Here is a 25,126-nt window from a genome sequence, read left to right as displayed (position 1 = left end):
AAAACTTGAGAGCCAGGGCTTTAAATGAACAAAATTAAAACAATTAATCCAGCCTGGTGCTGGCGAAATGAATCCCAATCTTGTAGCTTTGATATAAATACAGAGAGTTCTAATTTGTTAAAAACCCAGGGCCTTGCAATGAATGTTGAGCAAATGTGAACCAAAGCAGGGCTCCTAAAAAGGCAGCAGGAATAATCACAGCAGGCCTCAGCAATCCTGCAAAACCTGAAATTTGGAAATAAATGCATTTTTCCAGCCCCCTCCCAGCCACAGCCCTGACCTCCAAAGGACAGGTTTAAATCAGCACCTGGCACAAGAGCAGAGTTTATCAGCAGTGAATGAATGCATCCCACACACTGCTGGTTCTTCTAATAGCTGGGTAATTCATTAATAGAGATCTGAGTGCTCTTTATTGCCTGTGTCTGGAGACTCTTGTGCTCAGCACTGCCTGCTCCTCAGTTTGTGTTGGTTTAATTTTGTTTGTTTTTTTCTTTTTTGTTTTTTTTTTTATTTGTTTGTTTTTGTGTGGGGGGGTTGGGGTTTTTTTTGTGGGTTTTTGTGAGTGTTTTTTTTGTTTAATTTTTTTGTTTAGTTTGGGGTTTTTTTGTTATTTGGTTTTTTGGGGGTCTTTTTGGGATTTTTAGGGTTTTTGTTTGGTTTTGTTGGTTTTTTTTGTTTAATTTTTTTTGTTGTTTATTTGGTTTTTTGGGGGTCTTTTTGGGATTTTTTAGGGTTTTTGTTTGTTTTTGGGGGTTTTTTGTTTGGTTTTGGGTTTTTTGTTGTTGTTTGGTTTTTTGGAATATTTTGTGGTGGGTTTTTTCTTTTTGGTTTTTTTTTTGTTTTCTGGGTTTTTTTGTTTGGTTTGGGGGTTTTTTTTGTTGTTTGGCTTTTGGGGTTTTTTGTGTGGGGTTTTTTTTTGTTTTTTGGGTTTTTTTGGTTGGTTTTTTTGGGTTTTTTGGTGGGTTTTTTTGGTTGCTTTTTTTGTTTGGTTTGGTTTTTTTGTTGTTTGGGTTTTTTTGGGGTTTTTTTTCTGTTTTTTTGTTTGTTTGTTTGTTTTTTGGGGGGTTTTTTGTTTGGTTTGACTTTTTTTCTTGTTTGTTTTTTTGTTGTTTGTTTTTTGGTGGGTTTTTTGTGGGTTTGTTTTGGTTTTTTTGTTGGTTTTTTTTGTGGTTTTTTTTGTTTGTTTGTTTTTTGTTTTTTTGTTTTGTGGGGGGTTTTTTTTTTTTTGTTTTTGTTTTTTTTTTTTTTTTTTTCCTGTCATTGTTGATTTTTTTTGGAGTTTTTTTGTTTGTTGGTTTGTTTGTTTGTTTGAGTTTGGTTTGGTGTCTGGGCATGACCAGGAGCTGCACTGGATGACCCCTACAGGATCCAACTCACAATACTCCATAATTCAGTGACTTTTCCATAAAAACCAGCTTTAGGAAACACCTCTGAACTCCCTCTCTCTACCAAATTTCACTGTTTCTACACTTAAAAACAATTTTTTTTTCAAATGCGCCGCTGAGCTAAAACCTTGTGGCTTGGCTTAAATGAAAACATCAGGCAGCAGGGCGACACTGAAGCTGGGTTTCACTTTAACTGAGCTGGGTTTCACTTTTCCTTTTCCTCTATAATAATAATATATAATAATATAATAATTTCCATGTCTGTGGAACAGAGGTGAACACCTGAGAAAAGCTCTTGGGACAACTTAATGACCAAATTATCAGGCACTGCCAGCCCGAGCTGCCCAGGCCAGCTGTGCAGGGGTTTCCAGCTGTGCAGTTTCCAGCTGTGCAATTTCCAGCTGTGCAATTTCCAGCTGTGCAATTTCCAGCTGTGCAGTTTCCAGCTGTGCATTTTCCAGCTGTGCAGGTTCCAGCTGTGCACAGGGAGGACAGGGCAGGGGGAGGCTCCTGGCCCCAGCACTTACATCAATGAGATCAGACAGGTCATGGATGTAGTACTTGAACACCGAGGCGTTGGTGGCTTCCAGCGCCAGCAGATATTCATTCCTTGCCTTGATTGCCTTCAGTCTGTTCTCTGTGTACTTTGCTTGGCGCTGAAAGATAAAAAAAAACCCCAAAATATAGCATTAAAAAATGAAAATATAGCATTAAAAGAGGTGAGTAACGCCAGAAAGACAAAAAAACCCCATGCACATCCCATTTTTGTGCCATGCATGTCTTATTTTTGTGCCCATCCCATGTTTGTGCACATCCCATTTATGTGCACATCCCATTTTTGTGCCATGCACATCCCATTTTTGTGCATACCCCATTTTTTGCATATCCCATTTCTGTACCTGTCCCATTTTTGTGTCATGCACATCCCATTTTTCACATATCCCATTTTTATGCACATCCCATTTTTGTGCACAGTCCATTTTTTTGCACCTATCCCATGTTTGTGCACATCTCATTTTTGTGCCATGCCTATCCCATTTTTGTGGACATCCCATGTTCATGCTCATCCCATTTTTGTGCCCATCCCATTTTTGTGCCTATCCCATTTTTCTGCATATCCCATTTTTGTGCCATGCACATCCCATTTTTGTGCACATCCCATTTATGTACAAATCCCATTTTTGTGCCATGCACATCCCATTTTTAGGCACATCCCATTTTTGTGCTTCTCCCATTTTTGTGCCATGCACGTCCCATTTTTGTGCACATCCCATTTTTGTGCCTATCCCATTTATGTACACATCCCATTTTTGTGCCCATCCCATTTTTGTGCCTATCCCATTTTTGTACACATCCCATTTTTGTGCCATCCATATCCCATTTTTGTGCCCATCCCATTTTTGTGCATATCCCATTTTTGTGCACATCCCATTTTTGTGCACATCCCATTTTTGTGCCATGCATGTCCTATTTTTGTGCCCACCCCATGTTTGTGCATATCCCATTTATGTACAAATCCCATTTTTGTGCCATGCATGTCCTATTTTTGTGCCCATCCCATGTTTGTGCATATCCCACTTATGTGCACATCCCATTTTTATGCACATCCCATTTTTGTGCCCATCCCATTTTTGTGCACGCCCCATTTTTCTGCCTATCTCATTTTCCCGCACATCCCATTTTTGTGCCTATCCCATTTTTCTGCCTATCTCATTTTCCCGCACACCCCATTTTTATGCCCATCCCATTCTCGCTCACACCCCATTCCCTGGGATAACCCAAACCGCCCCAGCCTGTCCTGAAGGAATCTGCTGCTGCCTTTCCCTTCCCTCGAGCTGCCTGGAACCTGCCCAAGGAGCGAGATTCGCCCCAGAGGAGAGCCCCTGCCATCACCTTCTCCTTCATCTTCTCGATTTTTTTGACGGAGCTCCTCCGCACGTGCTTCTCCTCGAACTTGACGTTGGAGGTGGAGTCGGGGGAGCGCGGTGTCTGTCTGTCCTCCTGCTTCACCGACTTCCCGATCTGCTTCTCCTCCTGCTTCTCGGCCTCCTTCAGCTTGCTCTGGGCGCTGATGCTGTCAGCGTTGTACATGTGGTAGGTTTTCATCACCTGCGCACGAAAAAATCCAACATTCAGCTCCCCCGTGGGAATCCATAAAATCAGAGGGGTTTGGGAAAAATGGAAAAGGGCTCGGAAACTGCGGAAATGGGGTTAGAGCTGAGCAGGAGCCATGGGATTGGTCAGCGGAAAAATTATGTGAGAAGTAGAAAAGTAAGGATAAATAGAAGAATGGGCTGTGGATTAATGCCTGGATAGAATAACTCCCTGAGCTGCAGAAAAGTACATCTAGTGAGATTATAATATAATATAATATAATATAATATAATATAATATAATATAATATAATGTAATGTAATGTAATGTAATGTAATGTAATGTAATGTAACGTAATGTAACATAGTATAGTATAATATAGTATAGTATTGTATAATATAATATAATATAATATAATATAATATAATATAATATAATGTAATGTAATGTAATGTAATGTAATATAATATAATGTAATGTAATGTAATGTAATGTAAAGTAATGTAATGTAATGTAACGTAATGTAACATAGTATAGTATAATATAGTATAGTATTGTATAATATAATATAATATAATATAATATAATATAATATAATATAATATAATATAATATATGAGATAACATAACATAGTATAGATTTAAAAATATATTAAAAATATTAATTTATATACAAAATAAAAATAAATATCTATTTCATTTGAAAAATAAATAATTTTTATTATTTTATAATAACAAAAATAAATATACATATTTTTATTATTATTTTATAAATTAAAAATATATTAAAATATATGTATTTATATATAAAATAAAAATAAAAATATATTTATTTTACTTTAAAAGAAAAAGATATACTTTTATTTTTATTATTTTATAATAATAAAAATTAAATATATTTTATTTTATATTTTAAATATATATAAAATAATAATAGTAAAAATAAAAATATATTAATATATAGAAATAGCATATATGAAAATATATAATAATATATATAGTAATATATAATAATATATAATAAAAATAATAATATATATAATATATATATAATAAAATTATAAATTAACTATAAAATTCTAAATTAAATAAATTAATATTCAAGTGTGTTTCTTAGCTTTAGGCAGACCTGTGCTGTATGGACACCTTCTATTATAGCACATTTTTATTAGCGAATATAGATAAATATCCCCCCACACTAACAAAAATCCCATTTGTTTCACGTGATATTAAAGCCTAGATCTGTGTTAAGCAAACAGAACCAAAGGACATGAGGTCTAAAGCAGTTTTTTATCCACAAATGCAAAGCAATTTGAATCCCTCACCAAAACAAACAAGATACAACACTCACAGAGGGCAAAAAAAAAACCACAATTGCATGAAGCAGCAGCAATAAAGGCTCCACTTGTGAATAATCTGATTTATTCCAGATGAAAACCCATTTACAGCTATTTTGCGGCAGAACATAACACAATTCCACCTCAGTGGGCTGCAGTGATCAGCAGAGGTCCCAGATTCAAAGAGACTTTGGATGGAAACATGAAAGGAAATGTGAGTGCTGAGGAATATCCTGAATAATTCACACCCCGCTCTCCCAGCCCCTGCAGATGCTCACGCTATAAAGCAGGAGTTTATAATTACAATAATTGATGCCAAGGAGCTGCTTTTCCTCTCTTGCTCAGAGCAGAGCTGGCAGAGAGGAAAAACAGAGGGAGAAAAATCCCAGTTTTGGTGGGTTTTTAATGGTTTTGTGCCAGTTTGGTGGAAGAAAAAGCAGAGGGGAAAATCCCAGTTTTGGTGAGTTTTTAATGGTTTTGTGCCACTCTGGTAAAGAGCAAAAGCAGAGGGGAAAATCCCAGTTTTGGTGAGTTTTTAATGGTTTTGTGCCACTCTGGTGAAGAGCAAAAGCAGAGGGAAAAATCCCAGTTTTGGTGAGTTTTTAATGGTTTTGTGCCAGTTTGGTGGAAGAAAAAGCAGAGGGAAAAATCCCAGTTTTGGTGAGTTTTTAATGGTTTTGTGCCACTCTGGTGAAGAGCAAAAGCAGAGGGAAAAATCCCAGTTTTGGTGGGTTTTTAATGGTTTTGTGCCAGTTTGGTGGAAGAAAAAGCAGAGGGAAAAATCCCAGTTTTGGTGGGTTTTTAATGGTTTTGTGCCAGTTTGGTGGAAGAAAAAGCAGAGGGAAAAATCCCAGTTTTGGTGGGTTTTTAATGGTTTTGTGCCAGTTTGGTGGAAGAAAAAGCAGAGGGAAAAATCCCAGTTTTGGTGGGTTTTTAATGGCTTTGTGCCAGTTTGGTGGAAGAAAAAGCAGAGGGAAAAATCCCAGTTTTGGTGGGTTTTTAATGGTTTTGTGCCACTCTGGTGAAGAGCAAAAGCAGAGGGAAAAATCCCAGTTTTAGTGGGTTTTTAATGGTTTTGTGCCAGTTTGGTGAAGAGCAAAACCAGAGGGAAAAATCCCAGTTTTGGTGTGTTTTTAATGGTTTTGTGCCACTCTGGTGTAGAGCAAAAGCAGAGGGAAAAATCCCAGTTTTGGTGTGTTTTTAATGGTTTTGTGCCACTCTGGTGAAGAGCAAAAGCAGAGGGGAAAATCCCAGTTTTGGTGGGTTTTTAATGGCTTTGTGCCAGTTTGGTGGAAGAAAAAGCAGAGGGAAAAATCCCAGTTTTGGTGGGTTTTTAATGGTTTTGTGCCAGTTTGGTGGAAGAAAAAGCAGAGGGAAAAATCCCAGTTTTGGTGGGTTTTTAATGGTTTTGTGCCAGTTTGGTGGAAGAAAAAGCAGAGGGAAAAATCCCAGTTTTGGTGAGTTTTTAATGGTTTTGTGCCAGTTTGGTGGAAGAAAAAGCAGAGGGGAAAATCCCAGTTTTGGTGGGTTTTGAATGGTTTTGTGCCAGTTTGGTGGAAGAAAAAGCAGAGGGAAAAATCCCAGTTTTGGTGGGTTTTTAATGGTTTTGTGCCACTCTGGTAAAGAGAAAAAGCAGAGGGGAAAATCCCAGTTTTGGTGGGTTTTTAATGGTTTTGTGCCAGTTTGGTGGAAGAAAAAGCAGAGGGAAAAATCCCAGTTTTGGTGGGTTTTTAATGGTTTTGTGCCAGTTTGGTGGAAGAAAAAGCAGAGGGAAAAATCCCAGTTTTGGTGAGTTTTTAATGGTTTTGTGCCATTTTGGTGGAAGAAAAAGCAGAGGGAAAAATCCCAGTTTTGGTGGGTTTTTAATGGTTTTGTGCCAATTTGGTGGAAGAAAAAGCAGAGGGAAAATCCCAGTTTTGGTGGGGTTTTTAATGGTTTTGTGCCAGTTTGGTGGAAGAAAAAGCAGAGGGGAAAATCCCAGTTTTGGTGAGTTTTTAATGGTTTTGTGCCAGTTTGGTGGAAGAAAAAGCAGAGGGAAAAATCCCAGTTTTGGTGGGTTTTTAATGGTTTTGTGCCAGTTTGGTGGAAGAAAAAGCAGAGGGAAAAATCCCAGTTTTGGTGGGTTTTTAATGGTTTTGTGCCAGTTTGGTGGAAGAAAATGCAGGGAAAAATCCCAGTTTTGGTGAGTTTTTAATGGTTTTGTGCCACTCTGGTGAAGAGCAAAAGCAGAGGGAAAAATCCCAGTTTTGGTGGGGTTTTTAATGGTTTTGTGCCAGTTTGGTGGAAGAAAAAGCAGAGGGGAAAATCCCAGTTTTGGTGGGTTTTTAATGGTTTTGTGCCAGTTTGGTGGAAGAAAAAGCAGAGGGAAAAATCCCAGTTTTGGTGGGTTTTTAATGGTTTTGTGACACTCTGGTGAAGAGCAAAAGCAGAGGGAAAAATCCCAGTTTTGGTGAGTTTTTAATGGTTTTGTGCCAGTTTGGTGGAAGAAAAAGCAGAGGGAAAAATCCCAGTTTTGGTGAGTTTTTAATGGTTTTGTGCCAGTTTGGTGGAAGAAAAAGCAGAGGGGAAAATCCCAGTTTTGGTGGGTTTTTAATGGTTTTGTGCCACTCTGGTGTAGAGCAAAAGCAGAGGGAAAAATCCCAGTTTTGGTGGGTTTTTAATGGTTTTGTGCCAGTTTGGTGGAAGAAAAAGCAGAGGGAAAAATCCCAGTTTTGGTGAGTTTTTAATGGTTTTGTGCCACTCTGGTGAAGAGCAAAAGCAGAGGGAAAAATCCCAGTTTTGGTGGGTTTTTAATGGTTTTTTAGCAGATTCATATCCTTCCTTATGATCCCATCCATGACAGGACTCAAAAATTGAGCCAGTTATGCCCTCAGATAGAAAACCATTTCTGGAGTGATGATTTGCCTCAATATTTGCCTTTGAGGCTCTAATTGCAATAAATTGTAATTAAATAATTCCCTCTATACATTTTACTGACACAGGAAATTTCAGGGAACCCCTTGAAACTCTGTAAATTTGATTTTTTTACCCCAAATTTCCCCACAGGGTCAATATGCCACAGCCTGAGAAACAACCCTGAGTCACTTTTCGGAAGGAGGAAGGCCAGAACACAAATCTCAGTGTCATGACCCAACAAAATCACTGAGGAAGGAGAAAATAAAAGGCATTTTCGAGCCACTGAACACTGAGTTCTGCTTTTAAGGAAGAGAACTTGCTCAGCAACAGCAAAATTTTCATCAAGCAAGAGGTTTTTACATTCAATAATGTGAGGAGAAGAAAAATCCCCACACAGCACATGAGAATTTGGGGACACATCCTCCCTCCTCTTCCTCTTCTTTGGGATCTCCATTGGATTTAGTGAGAAATAAAAAGCAGAGATGGGAAAATTGGGGAAATCTCTCTCTAAAAGGAGCTGTTCTGCTGAAAGCTGAGGGATAAATAAGCTCATACCACACAAACCCCAAGATTTTGGGCATATTTGGGAATAATTTTCCTGTTTCTGGCTGTTTTTTAAACCATCACTGAGGTGAGGTGGTTGAGGGGAGACAACACTCAGAGAGCAGAAACAACACAAAAACTGAGGGGAAAAAATGGGATTTTTGGAGGTTTAGAGCAGGGATTGCAGCATTTCTAAGGCAGAAATCAGAAAAATCCCCACACAGCACATGAGCCCTTGGGGACACATCCTCCCTCTTCTTCCTCCTCCTCCTCTTTGGGGTCTCCATAGGATTTAGTGAGAAATAAAAATTGGGAAAATTGGGGAAATCTTCCTCTAAAAGGAAAGTTGTGGAAACTGAGGAAATCTTACCCCTCATTTTTAACATCACTGCTGTTCAAAATGTGGTGAGGGTGAGATCTGAGGGGAGACAACACTCAGAGAGCTGAAACAACACAAAAACTGAGGGGAAAAAATGGGATTTTTGGAGGTTTAGAGCAGGGATTGCAGCATTTCTAAGGCAGAAATCAGAAAAATCCCCACACAGCACATGAGACTTTGGGAACATCCCTCTCTCCTCCCCCTTCCTCTTCTTGGGATCTCCATTGGATTTAGTGAGAAATAAAAGCAGATGGGAAATTGGGGAAATCTCCCTCTAAAAGGAGCTGTTCTGCTGAAAGCTGAGGGACAAATAAGCTCATACCACACAAATCCCAAGATTTTGGGCATATTTGGGAATAATTTTCCTATTTCTGGCTGTTTTTTAAACCTTCACTGCAGCAAAGTGTGTGAGGGTGAGATCTGAGGGGAGACAACACTCAGAGAGCTGAAACACCACGAAAACAGAGGGGCAAAAATGGGATTTTTGGAGGTTTAGAGCAGGGATTGCAGCATTTCTAAGGCAGAAATCAGAAAAATCCCCACACAGCACATGAGCCCTTGGGGACACATCCTCCCTCCTCTTCCTCTTCCTCTTCCTTGGGATCTCCATTGGATTTAGTGAGACATAAAAATCAGAGATGGGAAAATTGGAAAATCTCCCTCTAAAAGCAGCTGTTCTGCTGAAAGCTGAGGGACAAATAAGCTCACACCACACAAACCCCAAGATTTTGGGCATATTTGGGAATAATTTTCCTATTTCTGGCTGTTTTTTAAACCTTCACTGCAGCAAAGAGTGTGAGGGTGAGATCTGAGGAGAACACTCAGAGAGCTGAAACACACACAAAAAGAGGGGAAAAAATGGGATTTTTGGAGGTTTAGAGCAGGGATTGCAGCATTTCTAAGGCAGAAATCAGAAAAATCCCCACACAGCACATGAAATTTGGGACACATCCTCCCTCCTCTTCCTCTTCTTTGGGATCTCCATTGGATTTAGTGAGAAATAAAAAGCAGAGATGGGAAAATTGGGAAAATCTCCCTCTAAAAGGAGCTGTTCTGCTGAAATCTGAGGGACAAATAAGCTCATACCACACAAACCCCAAGATTTTGGGCATATTTGGGAATAATTTTCCTATTTCTGGCTGTTTTTTAAACCATCACTGCAGCAAAGCGTGTGGGGAGACAACACTCAGAGAGCTGAAACACCACGAAAACAGAGGGGGGAAAAAATGGGATTTTTGGAGGTTTAGAGCAGGGATTACAGCATTTCTAAGGCACAAATGAGAAAAATCCCCACGCAGCACATGAGAATTTGGGGACACATCTTCCTCTCTCCTTTTCCTCGGGCTCTCCATTGGATTTAGTGAGAAATAAAAATTGGGAAAATTGGGGAAATCTTCCTCTAAAAGGAGCTGTTCTGCTGAAACCTGAGGGATAAATAAGCTCATACCACACAAATCCCAAGATTTTGGGCATATTTGGGAATAATTTTCCTGTTTCTGGCTGTTTTTTAAACCATCACTGCAGCAAAGCGTGTGAGGGTGAGATCTGAGGGGAGACAACACTCAGAGAGCTGAAACAACACAAAAACAGAGGGGGAAAAATGGGATTTTTGGAGGTTTAGAGCAGGGATTGCAGCATTTCTAAGGCAGAAATCAGAAAAATCCCCACGCAGCACATGAGAATTTGGGGACACATCCTCCCTCCTCTTCCTCTTCTTTGGGATCTCCAGTGGATTTATTGAAAAATAAAAAGCAGAGATGGGAAAATTGGGGAAATCTCCCTCTAAAATAAGCTGTTCTGCTGAAAGCTGAGGGACAAATAAGCTCACACCACACAAATCCCAAGATTTTGAGCATATTTGGGAATAATTTTCCTATTTCTGGCTGTTTTTTAAACCATCACTGCAGCAAAGAGTGTGAGGGTGAGATCTGAGGGGAGACAACACTCAGAGAGCTGAAATACCACAAAAACTGAGGGGGAAAAATGGGATTTTTGGAGGTTTAGAGCAGGGATTGCAGCATTTCTAAGGCACAAATAAGAAAAAATCCCCCACAGCACATGAGAATTTGGGGACACATCCTCCCTCCTCTTTGGGGTCTCCATAGGATTTAGTGAGAAATAAAAATTGGGAAAATTGGGGAAATCTTCCTCTAAAAGGAGCTGTTCTGCTGAAACCTGAGGGATAAATAAGCTCATACCACACAAACCCCAAGATTTTGGGCATATTTGGGAATAATTTTCCTATTTCTGGCTTTTTTTAACCATCACTGCAGCAAAGGTGTGGGGAGACAACACTCAGAGAGCTGAAACAACACAAAAACTGAGGGGGAAAAATGGGATTTTTGGAGGTTTAGAGCAGGGATTGCAGCATTTCTCAGGCAGAAATCAAACACTTCTCCCTTCTGGGCGAGGAGATGCCAAGAAATGAGTTTGATTTACCGTGTAGAGCTCATTCAAAACCTTCATCAGGTCCTCCTGGAGCTGCAGGCCCACTTCCTTGCTCTGCAACAGAACAGAGAAATGAAAGTTAATGGAGGAAGAGGCTGCAGAGGAAGCGAGCAAGGAGCAGCCACAAATAATTTGAGGCCAAATTAAGCAGTTTTGGTAAATCCAATTAGTACCCAGCACAGAGGCACGTTGTAGTAGGGGTGTTAATAAAGTGAAATTTCAGATTGGAACTGTCAGGGGGAAAAAAAAAGGAAAAAAAGGGGGGAAAAGGAAGAAAAAAGGGGGGAAAAAAGGGGAAAAATTAAAGAAAAAAAGGGGAAAAATTAAAGAAAAATAAAAGGGAAAAAGGAAGAAAAAGGAAAAGGGGGCAAAAAGGAAGAAAAAGGAAAGAAAAAGAAAAAAAGAAAAAAGGGGAAAAAAGGAAAAAGGGGGAAAAGGGGAAAAAAGAAAGAAAAAGGAAAAAAGGAAAAAGGGGGAAAAGGGGAAAAAAGGAAAGAAAAAAGGAAAAAAGGAAGAAAAGGGGAAAAAGGAAAAAGGGGAAAAAAGGGGGGGAAATGAAAGAAAAAGGAAAAAATGAAGAAAAGGGGGAAAAGGGGAAAAAAGTGGATAAAAGGAAGGAAAAATAAAAAAAAAGGAAAATGGGAAGAAAAGGGGAAAAAGGAAAAAAGAGAAAAAAGGGGGGGAGGAAAGAAAAATAAAAGGAAAAAAGAAAGAAAAGGGAAAAAGGGAAAAAAGGGGAAAAAAGGAAGGAAAAAGGAAGGAAAAAAAGGAAAAAAAAGGGAAAAAAGGAAAAAAAGGGGGGAAAAAAGGGGGGGAAATGAAAGAAAAAGGAAAAAATGAAGAAAAGGGCAAAAAGGGGAAAAAAGTGAAAAAAGGAAGGAAAAAGAAAAAAAAAGGAGAATGGGAAGAAAAGGGAAAAAAGGAAAAAATAGGAAAAGAGGGGGGAAAGGAAAGAAAAATAAAATAGGAAAAAGGGGAAAAAAGGAAAAAGGGGGGGAAATGAAAGAAAAAGGAAAAAATGAAGAAAAGGGGGAAAAGGAGAAAAAAGTGGAAAAAAGGAAAATGAGAAGAAAAGGGAAAAAAGGAAAAAGGGAAAAAAGGGGGGGGGAAGGAAAGAAAAATAAAAGGAAAAAAGGAAGAAAGGAAAAAGGGGGAAAAAGAAGAAAAAAGGAAAGAAAAAGAAAAGGAAAAATGGAAGAAATGGAAAAACGGAAGAAAAGGGGAAAAAGGAAAAAAGGGAAAAGGGGAAAAAAGAGGGGAAAATGAAAAAAAAAATTTAAAAAAAGGAAAAAGGGGGAAAAAAGAAAATAAAAGTAAGAAAATAAAGGTAAAAAAGGAAAAAAAAAAGCTCAATGGAACAGAGATGGACATTTCCAGAGAATGTGAAATTTTCAATTTTCAAGCCTGAAAATCCAGAATTTTCCCATTTTCACCATATCAAGGAAGACTGTGGATGCAAAACCGCTTGGTGTGGAAGCAGAAGAAAAGCAGGACAAGGAAACCACAACAAAACAAGAATAATTTAATTCAGTCTATAGATTTTATTCATTCACTCCTCACCAAGGCAGCATTTGTGCGCTCAAAGCTTCGTGTTACAAGTGTTTAATATCTACTGGGGCAAGCAAATTTGATAAATTCAAGATTATTTATGCCTACAGCATTCAGGAAAAGAAAGAGATAAAGAGGCAGTGCAGCCAAACCCATGCTTAAACCAACATTTCTGCCCAGGAAGTCAAGATAGTGCTAAGCCATGAGGAAAAAAACCCAAAACACACTGATAAATTGAAAAGCCAGAAGAGAAAGATGATGTGATTTAAATTTAAATTATTCTTTGCTCCATAGTGCCCAGTTCAGCAGTGCTTGGAGTTTCTGAGGTTTAAAAATTGATTTATTAGAGACTTTTATTTATTATTTTGGGGTGTTGTGGTTCAGACCAGCCTGGCATTGCTTGGCTGGCAGCACAATGGGGTTCACAGGTATCCAATGCCCAAAATCCTTTGGATTTTCCACATGTTCCAATCCCACATTCCTCACCCTGCTGCCCAGGTGCTACAGGAAAAAAGAGCATCAGAACAAACACTGACAAAGGAAAGTTTTTCCTGAGGAATCCCTGATTTAGAGAGACTTTCTTGATTCCAAACAGGGTTTTGTCCCCATAAATATCCTCAATTAAGTGGGTATGGCAGGGAAAGGTCCCTGCTCCAGTATCCCAGCTAAAATCAGAGCAGAAAATGGGTTTAAACCCAGCAGGGCAGGCAGATGCTGAGCTGATACCTGGCCTGTCCTGAGGCCCCTCTGCCACAGAATAAATCTGCTTTTCTACCCATCAACATCTGCCAGTCACTTCACAACACCCATAGGTAAAACTCTGCCAAACTGAAAAGCATCAGTTTGTTCAGATATTGCTGTAATTTACAGAAAAGCACAGAGCTGGTGATTCCCAACCTCCAGGGGAATTTGAGGAACAAACCCACAGGATTTCACCTCTGGAAGCAGCAGGAGCTGAGATCTGGGGTGCTCTGGCTGCTTGTACTGGATTGCCAAGCAAATTGTATTTTATTTGCCATCCTGATGGGACTTGTCTTTTGTCAAGTGGGCAGTTTTCCTTATCTCTTCCACACCCACTCCTCCCTCCAGGACGGATAATAATATTATATTATAATAATAATTATCTGCTGATATAATAATAATAATAATAATAATAATAATTATCTGCTGATAACAGCTATTGAATGTCCCTGCATGGCTGATAAGAACTACAGCATCCCATTGGGAGATGGGAGCCCAGAGGGAGGAGCCAAGCATTCCTACCCGGATATAATCTGGACATTTCAAACATTCCTACCCGGATACAATCTAAGATTTCAAACATTCCTACCTGGATATAATCTGAAGATTTCAAACATTCCTACACGGATATAATCTGGAGATTTCAAACATTCCTACACGGATATAATCTGAGATTTCAAACATTCCTACATGGATATAATCTGGAGATTTCAAACATTCCTAACTGGATATAATCTGAGATTTCAAACATTCCTAACTGGATACAAGCTGAGATTTCACACATTCCTACCCGGATATAATCTGGAGATTCTGGAACACCAGCACAGCTTCTGCACTGGATTCCCCAGAGGAACAGCAGCTGCCTCTCCTTCCCCTGGATCTCCAGAGGCAGAGACTGCACCTTTCTCCAGGATCCTGCTCCAGCAGAACCAGCCCTGACACTGCAGGAGGGCTGAGCCACAATTCCAATGGGGCTGCTGCCAACAGCCTGACCCACAGGGTGTCAGGTTGGGCTCTGACTCTGGCAGTGTTGGTTTAGTTCACTGCATTGTTTATTTTATCTTATTTTCTTCCCTAATAAAGAACTGTTATTCCTACTCCCATATTTTTGCCTGAGAGCCCCTTAATTTAAAATTTATAGCAATTTGGAGGGGTGGGGAGGGTTTACATTCTCCATTTCAGGGGAGCCTCTGCCTTCCTTAGCAGACTCCTGTCTTTCCAAACCAAGACAACTGCATTGTTTATTTTATCCTTTTATTTTTTCTTCCCTATTAAAGAACTGTTATTCCTGCTCCCATATTTCTGCCTGAGAGCCCCTTAATTAAAAATCTACAGCAATTCGGAGGGATGGGGTTTACATTTCCCATTTCAGGGGAGGCTCCTGCCTTCCTTAGCAGCCACCTGGCTTTCCAAACCAAGACATCTACATTGTTTATTTTATCCTTTTATTTTCTTCCCTATTAAAGAACTGTTATTCCTACTCCCAAATTTTTGCCTGAGAGCCCCTTAATTTAAAATTTATGGCAATTTGGAGGGATGGGGTTTACATTTCCCATTTCAGGGGAGGCTCCTGCCTTCCTTAGCAGCCACCTGGCTTTCCAAACCAAGACATCTACATTGTTTATTTTATCCTTTTATTTTTTCTTCCCTAATAAAGAACTGTTATTTCCTACTCCCAAATCTTTTCTGAGAGCCCCTTAATTAAAAATTTATGGCAATTTGGAGGGATGGGGTTCACATTTTCCATTTCAGGGGAGGCTCCTGCCTTCCTCAGCACACACCTGGCTTTCCCAACCTTTTCCTCCCCATGGAGGTGATCAATGGAAGGGACTGCCTGCAGTGCCCTGAGCACTGAACTTTTCACACAGAAAGACTTTCCACACACACTCCCAGAGCTGCCTGGCCTGGCCCCATCATCTGCCTCTCACCCCTGCTCCTTCCAGCCCATTTTGCTCATTTCTTGCTCATTTGCTGCACAAATTGCTGAAGCGTTAATTATAGGACGGATTAAAATGAATGTTTTAATGCAGGCTGGGGTTGAAGGGGTAAAGATGACGCCAAAAATTGTCAAAACACAAAACTCTCAGTGCTTCCAAATGAGCTCTCAGGAAAGGAGCTGCTGGATTGCTGGGCTGGAAAAATCCTTTCCATTAGGGTGAAGGTAAAACAGATCACAGGGGATGTCAGAACAAGAGCTGTGCAATGAGCACTGGTAATGTAAAATGTTCCCTGCACTGATTTCACCAAAAAAGAAAAGTCTAGGAGAAAAAAAGCTGAGCTGGCTGACCCTGATAAATGAAAATTCATTGGAGGAAGCAGAAGGGTTTGCTTGGGAAAGCCAGAAGAAAATGGATTGGATGTCAGGAAAAAGCTGTTGCTCGAGTGCAGTGGAGGGAGGTGGAGGTGATGCACAAAGAGAATTTCCCTGAATTCCCAAGGAATTCCAAGTGCAGGTTAAAGGCTGTGATCCCACTGCCATCCAGGCACGAGAGATTCCAGCATCATGCCAGAAAATACCAGGGAATTATGAATAAAATCCATGCCAAGGAAACACAACAAAGCCAGTTGTCAATGTCTCAGTATCAATTACTATTGCAGCAGCCAATTCTGCATTGTTCCGTATTTTCTCTATTATTCTGTGTGTTTTGTAAAGGCAGAACAATTCATTTTGTAAACAGGGCAATAAATAAAAGATCTTCTGATCAGCTTTACTGTGATCTACTCCTGGCTGTACCTGCAACCAAGTTTATCTGAACCTCCCTTAATGTGAGGAAGGGCTTGTGCAACAAAATCTTAATTAATTGGCTCCACTAACGAGCTGGGGGTGTGTGGGGTGGGGTGTGCCCATAAACTGTCTGTCCCTGTTATCTGAGCGGGTTAAACCCTTCTGCTGTAGATCTGATCTGGCTGGGAGAGCATCCCTGGGACAGGCACAGGAGCTCCTGAGTGGGGCAGCTCCTCACCTGGGCTGGGCAGGGGGAGCTCACAGAGACCTTCCACAGAACCACCAGGCTGGGAGAGACCCTCAGGATCATCAAATCCAACCCAGCCCCAGCCCCTCAACTCAACCCTGGCACCCAGCGCCGCATCCAGGCTTTGTTAAACACAATTGTCTTTTTTTTTTATGATTATGCTCTTTTCCGACCCACAGATGGGGCAACTGAGAGCCATTTTAAAAACTTTCATTCCATTTTCAGTCTCATGTGTAGGGTGAGACAGCACAGATGTTGTAATTCACACCATCACATTTAGAAATTAACTATTTCCTAATTACAATTCATTATGAGTGTTTCTTGGCCCATCAGCTTTTGCCACACCATGCTGTAAATGCCTCATTCTCTATAAATTCATTTCCCACACTTTATCACTCTTTCTGTAAAAACCTTTTCCCTGCTATCCAGCCTGTATTTCCCTGGTGCAGCTGAGGCTGTGAGCTCTGGCTGTGTCAGTCCCTGCAGACAGAGCCCAGCCCCAGCTGAGCACGGGCACCTTTCAGGAGCTGCACAGTGATGGGGGCACCCCTGAGTCTCCTTTTCTCCGGGCTGAGCACCCCCAGCTCCCTCAGGGCTCCCTCACAGGGTTTGTGTTCCATCTCCAGCCTCGTTGCCTCCTCTGGATGAGGAGAAGGAGGGGAAGGAGAACTTCCCTTCCCTGCAAACCATGGAGGTGATGAGCACATCTTCCTCTCAAACCAAGGAGGTGATGAGCACACCTTCCTCTCAAACCATGGAGGTGATGAACACCCTCTCTTCCTCTCAAACCAGGGAAGTGATGAACACCCCTTTTCCTCTTCTCAAACCAGGAAGATGATGAGCACACCTTCCCTTTATTGCACATCAAGGAGGTGATCAACACCCCTTCCCTTCCTCAAACCAGGTAGATGATGAACACCCCTTTCCTTCCTTTCCCTTTCCTTTCCTTTCCTTTCCTTTCCTTTCCTTTCCTTTCCTTTCCTTTCCTTTCCTTTCCTTTCCTTTCCTTTCCTTTCCTTTCCTTTCCTTTCCTTCTCCTTTCCTTTCCTTCCTCTTCCTTCCTTTCTTCCTTCCTTCCTTTCCTTTCCTTTCCTTTCCTTCCTCTCCTCTCCCTCTCCTCTCCCTCCTCTCCTCTCCCCTCCTTTCCCTTCTCTCTCTCCCTTCCCTTCCCTTCCCTTCCCTTCCCTTCCCTTCCCTTCCCTTCCCTTCCCTTCCCTTATAAACATCTTTTTCCTCCCCATCAGCACCCAGGCAAGCCCAGCAGGCTGTGGGATGCAGGTTTTCCCTGCTCTGAGCACACACACACGCACACACACACTACTCCTTTGTTACTCCAGGGTGTATCTGCACCATGTGCAGGGCTGGAGGTTCTGCCACCCCTGGCTCGAACACAAATTCCCAGCACAGGGGGGGCTGTGCCAGCTCCTCAACAGGCTCTTTGTTCCAGCCCTCCTCCCCTCTAATTTAATCAAGATGTTTCTGGGATCTGCTGCGGGGCTGTTCCGCATTCCACCCGACATTAACGACTTCAGCTTCCAAATATTTGGGGGGATAATAAAGAGGAGAGCTCAGGAATGCTGTCAGCATTCCCCAGCCCCAGCAAGGTCCTCCCAAGCCTGACAGAAAGATGGGATGGCTTCAAAATCAACATTTCCCGAGGTGCTTTCCCCATAAACCCAACAACAGCTCAAGCCACAGAGGGTGAATGTGTAACACACCAAGATAAGAGATTTTTATCTAATTTGCTGCCTCAAATTATGTCAGAGGGTGACAGCTGGAGCTGGAGCCCAAATCTGCTGATTCTGGAACTGCTCTGGAACAGTATCAGGTGTCTGCATCTTTTTAAAAGCGATAATTAAATGTGCCTAGGTGGAGAATAAACATTAAATACTCCCATGTTGTTTGAGTGAGGGTAAGGATGCCAGGATGCAGCACAGAGGCACCAACTCTGCACCTCAGTGAGAGTTTCACCCATGGCATTTGCACATTTACAAATTTACACCGTGGTGGAAAATATTTGTACAAATGCCCCGCTTTTTAACCATTAACTTGTGTCACGTGCTGGTTTTCCATGTGTGGGGTGCTTTAAGATTTGTCATTTTCTGCTACCAGAGCAGAGGCACAGCGCAGCTGTAAAGTAGGTCATGGCAGACCCCTTCAGAGAATTAATAATTCCTTTTCCTTGATTACTGCAAGGCTTTTAACCAGCTCATTGTGGATTTTTTATTTCACATCAAACACCCTGCAGTACCAGGAGATAAACTGGGGGGGTTTCCCACCATCAAAGCTGCTAAATAGGAGGAGAATTTCAAATCCTTAAGTTGGTTTTCTTGATTCCAAACAGGGTTTTGTCCTCATAAATATCCTCAATTAAGTGGGTATGGCAGGGAAAGGTCCCTGATCCAGTATCCCAGCTAAAATCAGAGCAGAAAATGGGTTTAAACCCAGCAGGGCAGGCAGATGCTGAGCTGTACCTGGCCTGTCCTGAGGCCCCTCTGCCACAGAATAAATCTGCTTTTCTACCCATCAACATCTGCCAGTCACTTCACAACACCCATAGGTAAAAATCTGCCAAACTGAAAAGCATCAGAAAAGAATCACACACTGCTCAAAGTGAGCATTTCACAGTCTGTTCTTTTTAAAAAAGGTAATTTTCTTTTTTTTTTTCTTTTTTTTTTCTTTTTCCTTCAATTCGAACAAGGTTATGAGGCTGCTTCCAGGAAAATTTCAAAGAGACAACACAGAAAGAGTGATTAAAGAGACCAAATTAAAGAGGCTGCTGCTCAAAGGTCTGTACATGTATAAATAATCCCAAGGGATCCCACTCAAAAGATACGTCTGGAGGCAAGAAAACCTGATAACCATGCAAGGAACAGGGAGAAAACCTGATAACCCTGCACAGAAATGAAGGGTCACATTCAATAGAGAGGGTGACAGGGGGATGGAGGGGAAAAAGGAAATCAAAGCAGGAATCAGCACAAATAGAAACGTATTTTGTGTGGAAAAAAAATACATATATAAATATAAAAATAGAGAGGGTGACAGGGGGATGGAGGGAAAAGGGGAAATTAAAGGGGGAATAAGCTCAAATAGAAGAATATTTTGTGTGGAAAAAAAATAGATATATAAATATAAAAACAGAGAGGGTGACAGGGGGATGGAGGGTAAAGGAAATCAAAGTGGGAATCAGCTCAAACAGAAGAATAATTTTTGGGGAAAAAACCCCAGATACAAAACCCATATATAAATATAAAGCCCATATATAAATATAAAACCCATATATAAATATAAAACCCATATATACCATAAAAACCCCATATATAAATATGAAACCCATATATACCATAAAACCCCATATATAAATATAAAAAGTTTTTTTCCTGAAAGAGTGATAAAGTGTGGGAAATTAATTTATGGAGAATTAGGCATTTACAGCATGGTGTGGCAAAAGCTGATAGGCCAAGAAATGCTTCTAATGAATTGCAATTAGGAAATGGCTAACTTCTGATTGTGATGGTGTAAACTATAATAATTAATTAATTAATTAATATTATAATAGATATATATTATAATATATATAATATATATTATATATATATGTACTATATATATTATATATATATAATTAATTAATATTATAATATATATATGAGACAATACAGATATCATCATTTACATATATATATCTCATATATATATAACATACATATATATAAATATCAAAACATACATAGATATAGAAAAGTAGAAATAAATAAATAAATAAATAAATAAATAAATAAAGGAGCTGTGGTGAAGGAGGACAAGCAGGGGAAATCAAAGGGAGATGAAGGAATGAAAAGGAGCAGACATCAAAGCAGGATGATTTTCCAGGAGAGGGAGAGGTGACCAGCCAGGGCTGGGAACTGCAGCCCTGCACCAGAGCCAGCCCTAAATCATTAACTCTGCCCAAACAAGCAAACATCACCTCCTCCCCCAGGTGGAACTATTTATCACTAGGACAATTCTCCCCCTTTATAGTTTTATTTGCTGGAAATGTGGTTATTTCACCATTTATCTTCCCCAGAATTGCACTGACACCAGCCCTGGGGGCAGACAAATCCCAGATTCCCACTGACAGCACCAGGATTCATCTTCAGGGCTGTCAGAGCAGCCAGACCCTGAGCAGGAGCATCTCACACCAACACCTGAACGTGTTTCCTCAGGAGAAACCAAAACAAGGGCATGGAAAAGCACAGTGCTGCAAGAATTCCTGCAGCTCAGCTGAGAGCTCCAACCCAAAGCCACATTTGGGGCACACGGCTCAGACCTGGCAAGGCTCTGCAGGAAAAGGGACCCAGGGAAGTAACAAAGCCCAGAGGCAGGGAAAGGGGCTGACACACAGCGTTCATCCAGCAGCACGCCAGGGCAAAAGCACAGCTGCTCTTATCAGCAGAGATAGCTCTGAGGTGGCTGGCAGGCTCCCAAAGACCCACTATGAATCCCTTCATCCCTGCCTTCATCTCCTGTCTCCATCCATGGATCCATCCATCCATGGATCCATCCATCATCCATCCATTCACCATCCATCATCCATCCATCTACTCCTTTATCCATCCCTCCATCCCTCCATCCCTCCATCCATTCACTATCCATCATCCATCCATCCACCATCCATCCATCCATGGATCCATCCATCATCCCTCCATCCATCCATCCATCCATCCATCCATTCACCATCGATCATCCATCCATCCACCAACTCCTTTATCCATCCCTCCATCCATCCATGGATCCATCCATCATCCATCCCTCCATCCATCCATTCATCCATCCCTCCATCCATCCATCCATCCACCATGGATCCATCATTCATCCATCTATCCATCCATCCATCCACAATCCATCCATCTACTCCTTTATCCATCCCTCCATCCATCCATCCATCCATCCATCACCTGTCCATCCATCCATGGATGATCCCTTCATCCATCCCTCAATCAATCCATCCGTCCATGGATCCATCCATCCACCCATCCCTCCACTCCCTTATCCATCCATCCATCCATCCACCATCCATCATCCATCCATCCTCCATCCATCCTCATCCATCCATCTCCATCTATCCATCCATGATCTATCCATCATCCATCCATCCATAATCTATACTCATCCATCATCCATCCATCTCATCCATCATCACTCCATCCATCCATCCATCCATCCATCCCTCCATCATCCATCATCCATCACCATCCATCCTCATCCATCCCTCCCTCCATCCATCCATCATCCATGCATCCATCCCTGGATCCATCCATCCATCCATCCATCCATCCATCCATCCATCATCCTTCATCCATCCATCCATCCATCCATCCCATCCATCCATCCATCCATCCATCCATCCATCCATCATCCATCATCCATCCATCCATCATCCATCCATCCATCCATCCATCCATCATCCATCATCCATCCATCCATCCATCCATCCATCCACCATCCATCATCCACATCCTCCTCATCCATCATCCACCCTACCATCCATCATCCATCCGGATCCATCCATTCATCCATCATCCATCCATCATCCATCCATCCATCATCCATCCATCCACCCATCCCTCCACTCCCTTATCCATCCATCCATCCATCATCCATCCATCCATCCATTCCATATCCATCATCCATCCATCCCTCCATCCATCCATCCATCCATCCATCCATCCATCCATCCATCCATCCCTCCCTCCATCATCCATCCATCTCCCCATCCCACCTCACTGTGACACACAGCCACACACCAGGGTTCCCGGGGTGCTGGAACCCCAAAAGTGCCACCACAACCCCTCTGGAAGCCCTTGTGCAGGGCAGGCAGCCCCAAAGGCTGCTGGAATTCACTGATTTCACACTGACAGGAACCCAGCCCTGCTCCACCACCAGCCCTTTGCAGAGACCACGCGAGAATCTCACCCTGAGCACTCTGAAGAGACCAAACCCACACTGCCACCACTCCTGGAGATGTTCTGGGTGCAGAAGGAGCTGCTGTCCCCACCTCAGGCTCTCTGCTTTCCCCTCCTCACTGCCACAAGGACACATTTCGATCACAGAATTCACAAAATCACCAGCTTGGAAGAGATCTTCAAGATCATTAAATCCAACCCAGCCCCAGCACCTCAGCTCACCCCTGGCACCCAGTGCCACATCCAGGCTGTTTTAAACACATCCAAGCTCAGATAATGCTGGCTGGGGAACACAGAATCACAGAACCACCAGGTTGGAAGAGACCTTTAAGATTGGATCCAACCCAGCCGTGACACCTTAACTAAACCCTGACTTTGTTAAACACACCCAGGGATGGTGACCCCACCACCTCCCCAGTCCCTGGGAATTCCCAAAATTCCCCCAAATTCACAGAATCACAGAATCACTGGGTTGGGAGAGACCTTCAAGATCATTGAGTCCAACCCAGCCCCAACCCCTCAACCAAACCCTGGCACCCAGTGCCAATCCAGGCTTGGTTAAACACCCCCAGGGATGGGCACTCCACCACCTCCCCTGGCAGAACATTCCAGAGCTTTATTGTCAGATTATGCTCTTTTCTGACCCACAGATGGGGCAGCTGAGAGACATTTAAAAACTTTTATTCCATTTTCAGTCTCATGTGAAGGGTGACACAACACAGATGTTGTAATTCACACCATCACCATCAGAAGTTAGCTATTTCCTAATTACAATGCATTATAAGCATTTCTTGGCCTATCAGCTTTTGCCACACCATGCTGTAAATGCCCAATTCTCTATAAATTCATTTCCCACGCTTTATCACTCTTTCAGGGAAAAACTTTTTCCTGATATGCAACCTGTATTTCCCTTGGTGCAGCTGGAGCTGTGTGCTCTGGTTGTGTCAGTTCCTGCAGACAGAGCCCAGCCCCAGCTGATTAAAATCACATTTCCTTTCCCCTTTCCTTTTTCCTTTCCTTTTTTCTTTCCTTTTTCCTTTCCTTTCTTCTTTCCTTTCCTTTCCTTTTCTTTTTCCTTTCCTTTCCTTTTTCCTTTCCTTTTTCCTTTCCTTTTTTTTTTCCTTTCCTTTTTCCTTTTTCCTTTCCTTTTTTCCTTTCCTTTTTTTCCTTTTTCTTCCTTTTTTCCTTTCCTTTCCTTTTTTCCTTTCTTCTTTTCTTTCCTTTCCTTTTTCCTTTCCTTTCCTTTTTTCCTTTCCTTTTTTTTTCCTTTTTTTCTTTCCTTTTTTTTTCCTTTCCTTTTTCCTTTCTCTTTCCTTTTCCTTTCCTTTCCTTTTTTCCTTTCCTCTTCCTTTTTTCTTTCCTTTCCTTTTTCTTTCCTTTCCTTTTTCTTTCCTTTCCTTTTTCTTTCCTTTTTCTTTCCTTTCCTTTTTCCTTTTTCCTTTCCTTTTCCTTTTTCCTTTCCTTTCCTTTTTCCTTTCCTTTCCTTTTTCCTTTCCTTTCCTTTTTCCTTTCCTTTTTTCTTTCCTTTCCTTTTTTCCTTTCCTTTTTTCTTTCCTTTCCTTTTTTCCTTTCCTTTTTTCCTTTCCTTTTTTCTTTCCTTTCCTTTTTCCTTTTCCTTTCCTTTTCCTTTCCTTTTTCCTTTTCCTTTCCTTTCTCGTTTTTCCTTTCCTTTCCTTTCCTTTCCTTTCCTTTCCTTTTTCCTTTCCTTTTTCCTTTCCTTCTCTCACCCATCCAGCCCTGATCCCAGCTGCACTCTGTCCTTTGAAAATCTCTCCACACCCTCAGAGATGCAGCAGCTCAAGAGCTCAGTGCCAAAAGGGACCTCAAGCACCTCCTTTTTTCCCTGCCTGTCCTCCCCACCTCACCTGCTCCATCCCAGCATCACACAAAACACTGATTTAAGAAAAAATAAGGGAAAAAGAAAATCCGAGGAAAGGATTTTCTGCCTCAGGATCTGCTTTTCCCTCAGCAGATGGGGATTTCTGTGTCACCATCCTCTCCACATTTCATGGCATTATTTGCAACCTAAATCGTTAGCTCTGTTAATGATTCAGTTAATCAGCATTAATGATTCAGTTAATTCATTAACTTAAATAGTTCCCACATTTCAGTTGGTAGATTCTCCATCAACACCTGCAGCAAGGCAGCCTGCCTTTGCCAGCAGCTTTTCCCTGTTTTTAACCCAGGAAAAGGTAAAAAAAGGTGGAAAAATCCCCTTTTTTTTTGCTTAAAGTTCAGAGAGACTCTGCCATCCTCTGTGCTGCTTTGGGATATTTTACAAATGCGCCACTGAGGGGGGTTATAAATGGGTAAAATTCTTTAAATCCACAGCAAAACTGCTTTGCAATATTTTAATCACGCACCTCATCTGTTTTCTAGCCTGCAGTACCAATTCAAGCTGCTTCTTGCAGCTCAGGAAGGGAAGAGACCCAAGTGAAAAAGCACAAACAGCTCCATGGCAGCCAAATTTCTCCATTTATCAGCTGCTAGCAGATAACAGAGGATGCAATTTTTGGTTTGAACCACGCAGCACAAGTGGAGCTGTAATCAAACACCTGATCTGGCCTCCAGCCAAGCTGGTATTCCTGGCAAACAGCCCGAGAAGTAGATGGGATTTAACAACAAGTGCCTTTTGTTTGCACAAATTAACGTGGAGTTTGCCCTTGGCCTGGGAGAAACAAACCAGAGATGGTATTTTGCTGTTAATTGGTTATTTATTTGGTTTTTTTTATCCTTGTCCTGCTGCCCAAAATAAAGTATAAACATGGCTTTGCCCTGCTTTAGAAGGGGCTGAAGGTAAAGCTGCCATTTCCAGCCAAACTGGGATAATATCAATTTC

General features: G+C 41.4%; 1 protein-coding gene across 3 annotated transcripts in view; it reads right to left on the bottom strand.

The window, feature by feature from the left end:
- Positions 1-25,126, bottom strand: part of SRGAP2 (SLIT-ROBO Rho GTPase activating protein 2) — a 153,233-nt gene that overhangs the window by 73,470 nt on the left and 54,637 nt on the right. For all 3 annotated transcript variants that reach the window (XM_064733342.1, XM_064733343.1, XM_064733344.1), the window contains exons 5-7: positions 11,073-11,135; positions 3,279-3,494; positions 1,913-2,041 (exon numbers count right to left, since the gene is read on the bottom strand). In XM_064733342.1, the coding sequence (XP_064589412.1) occupies positions 1,913-2,041; positions 3,279-3,494; positions 11,073-11,135 (408 nt within the window). The remainder of the gene's footprint in view (positions 1-1,912; positions 2,042-3,278; positions 3,495-11,072; positions 11,136-25,126) is intronic.

The sequence above is a fragment of the Zonotrichia leucophrys genome, chromosome 26 (assembly GCF_028769735.1).
Source record: "Zonotrichia leucophrys gambelii isolate GWCS_2022_RI chromosome 26, RI_Zleu_2.0, whole genome shotgun sequence".
In the NCBI taxonomy this organism is placed as follows: Eukaryota; Metazoa; Chordata; class Aves; order Passeriformes; family Passerellidae; genus Zonotrichia; species Zonotrichia leucophrys.
The sequence above is the reverse complement of the archived record's forward strand: the minus strand, read 5'-3'. Positions and strand labels throughout refer to the sequence as shown.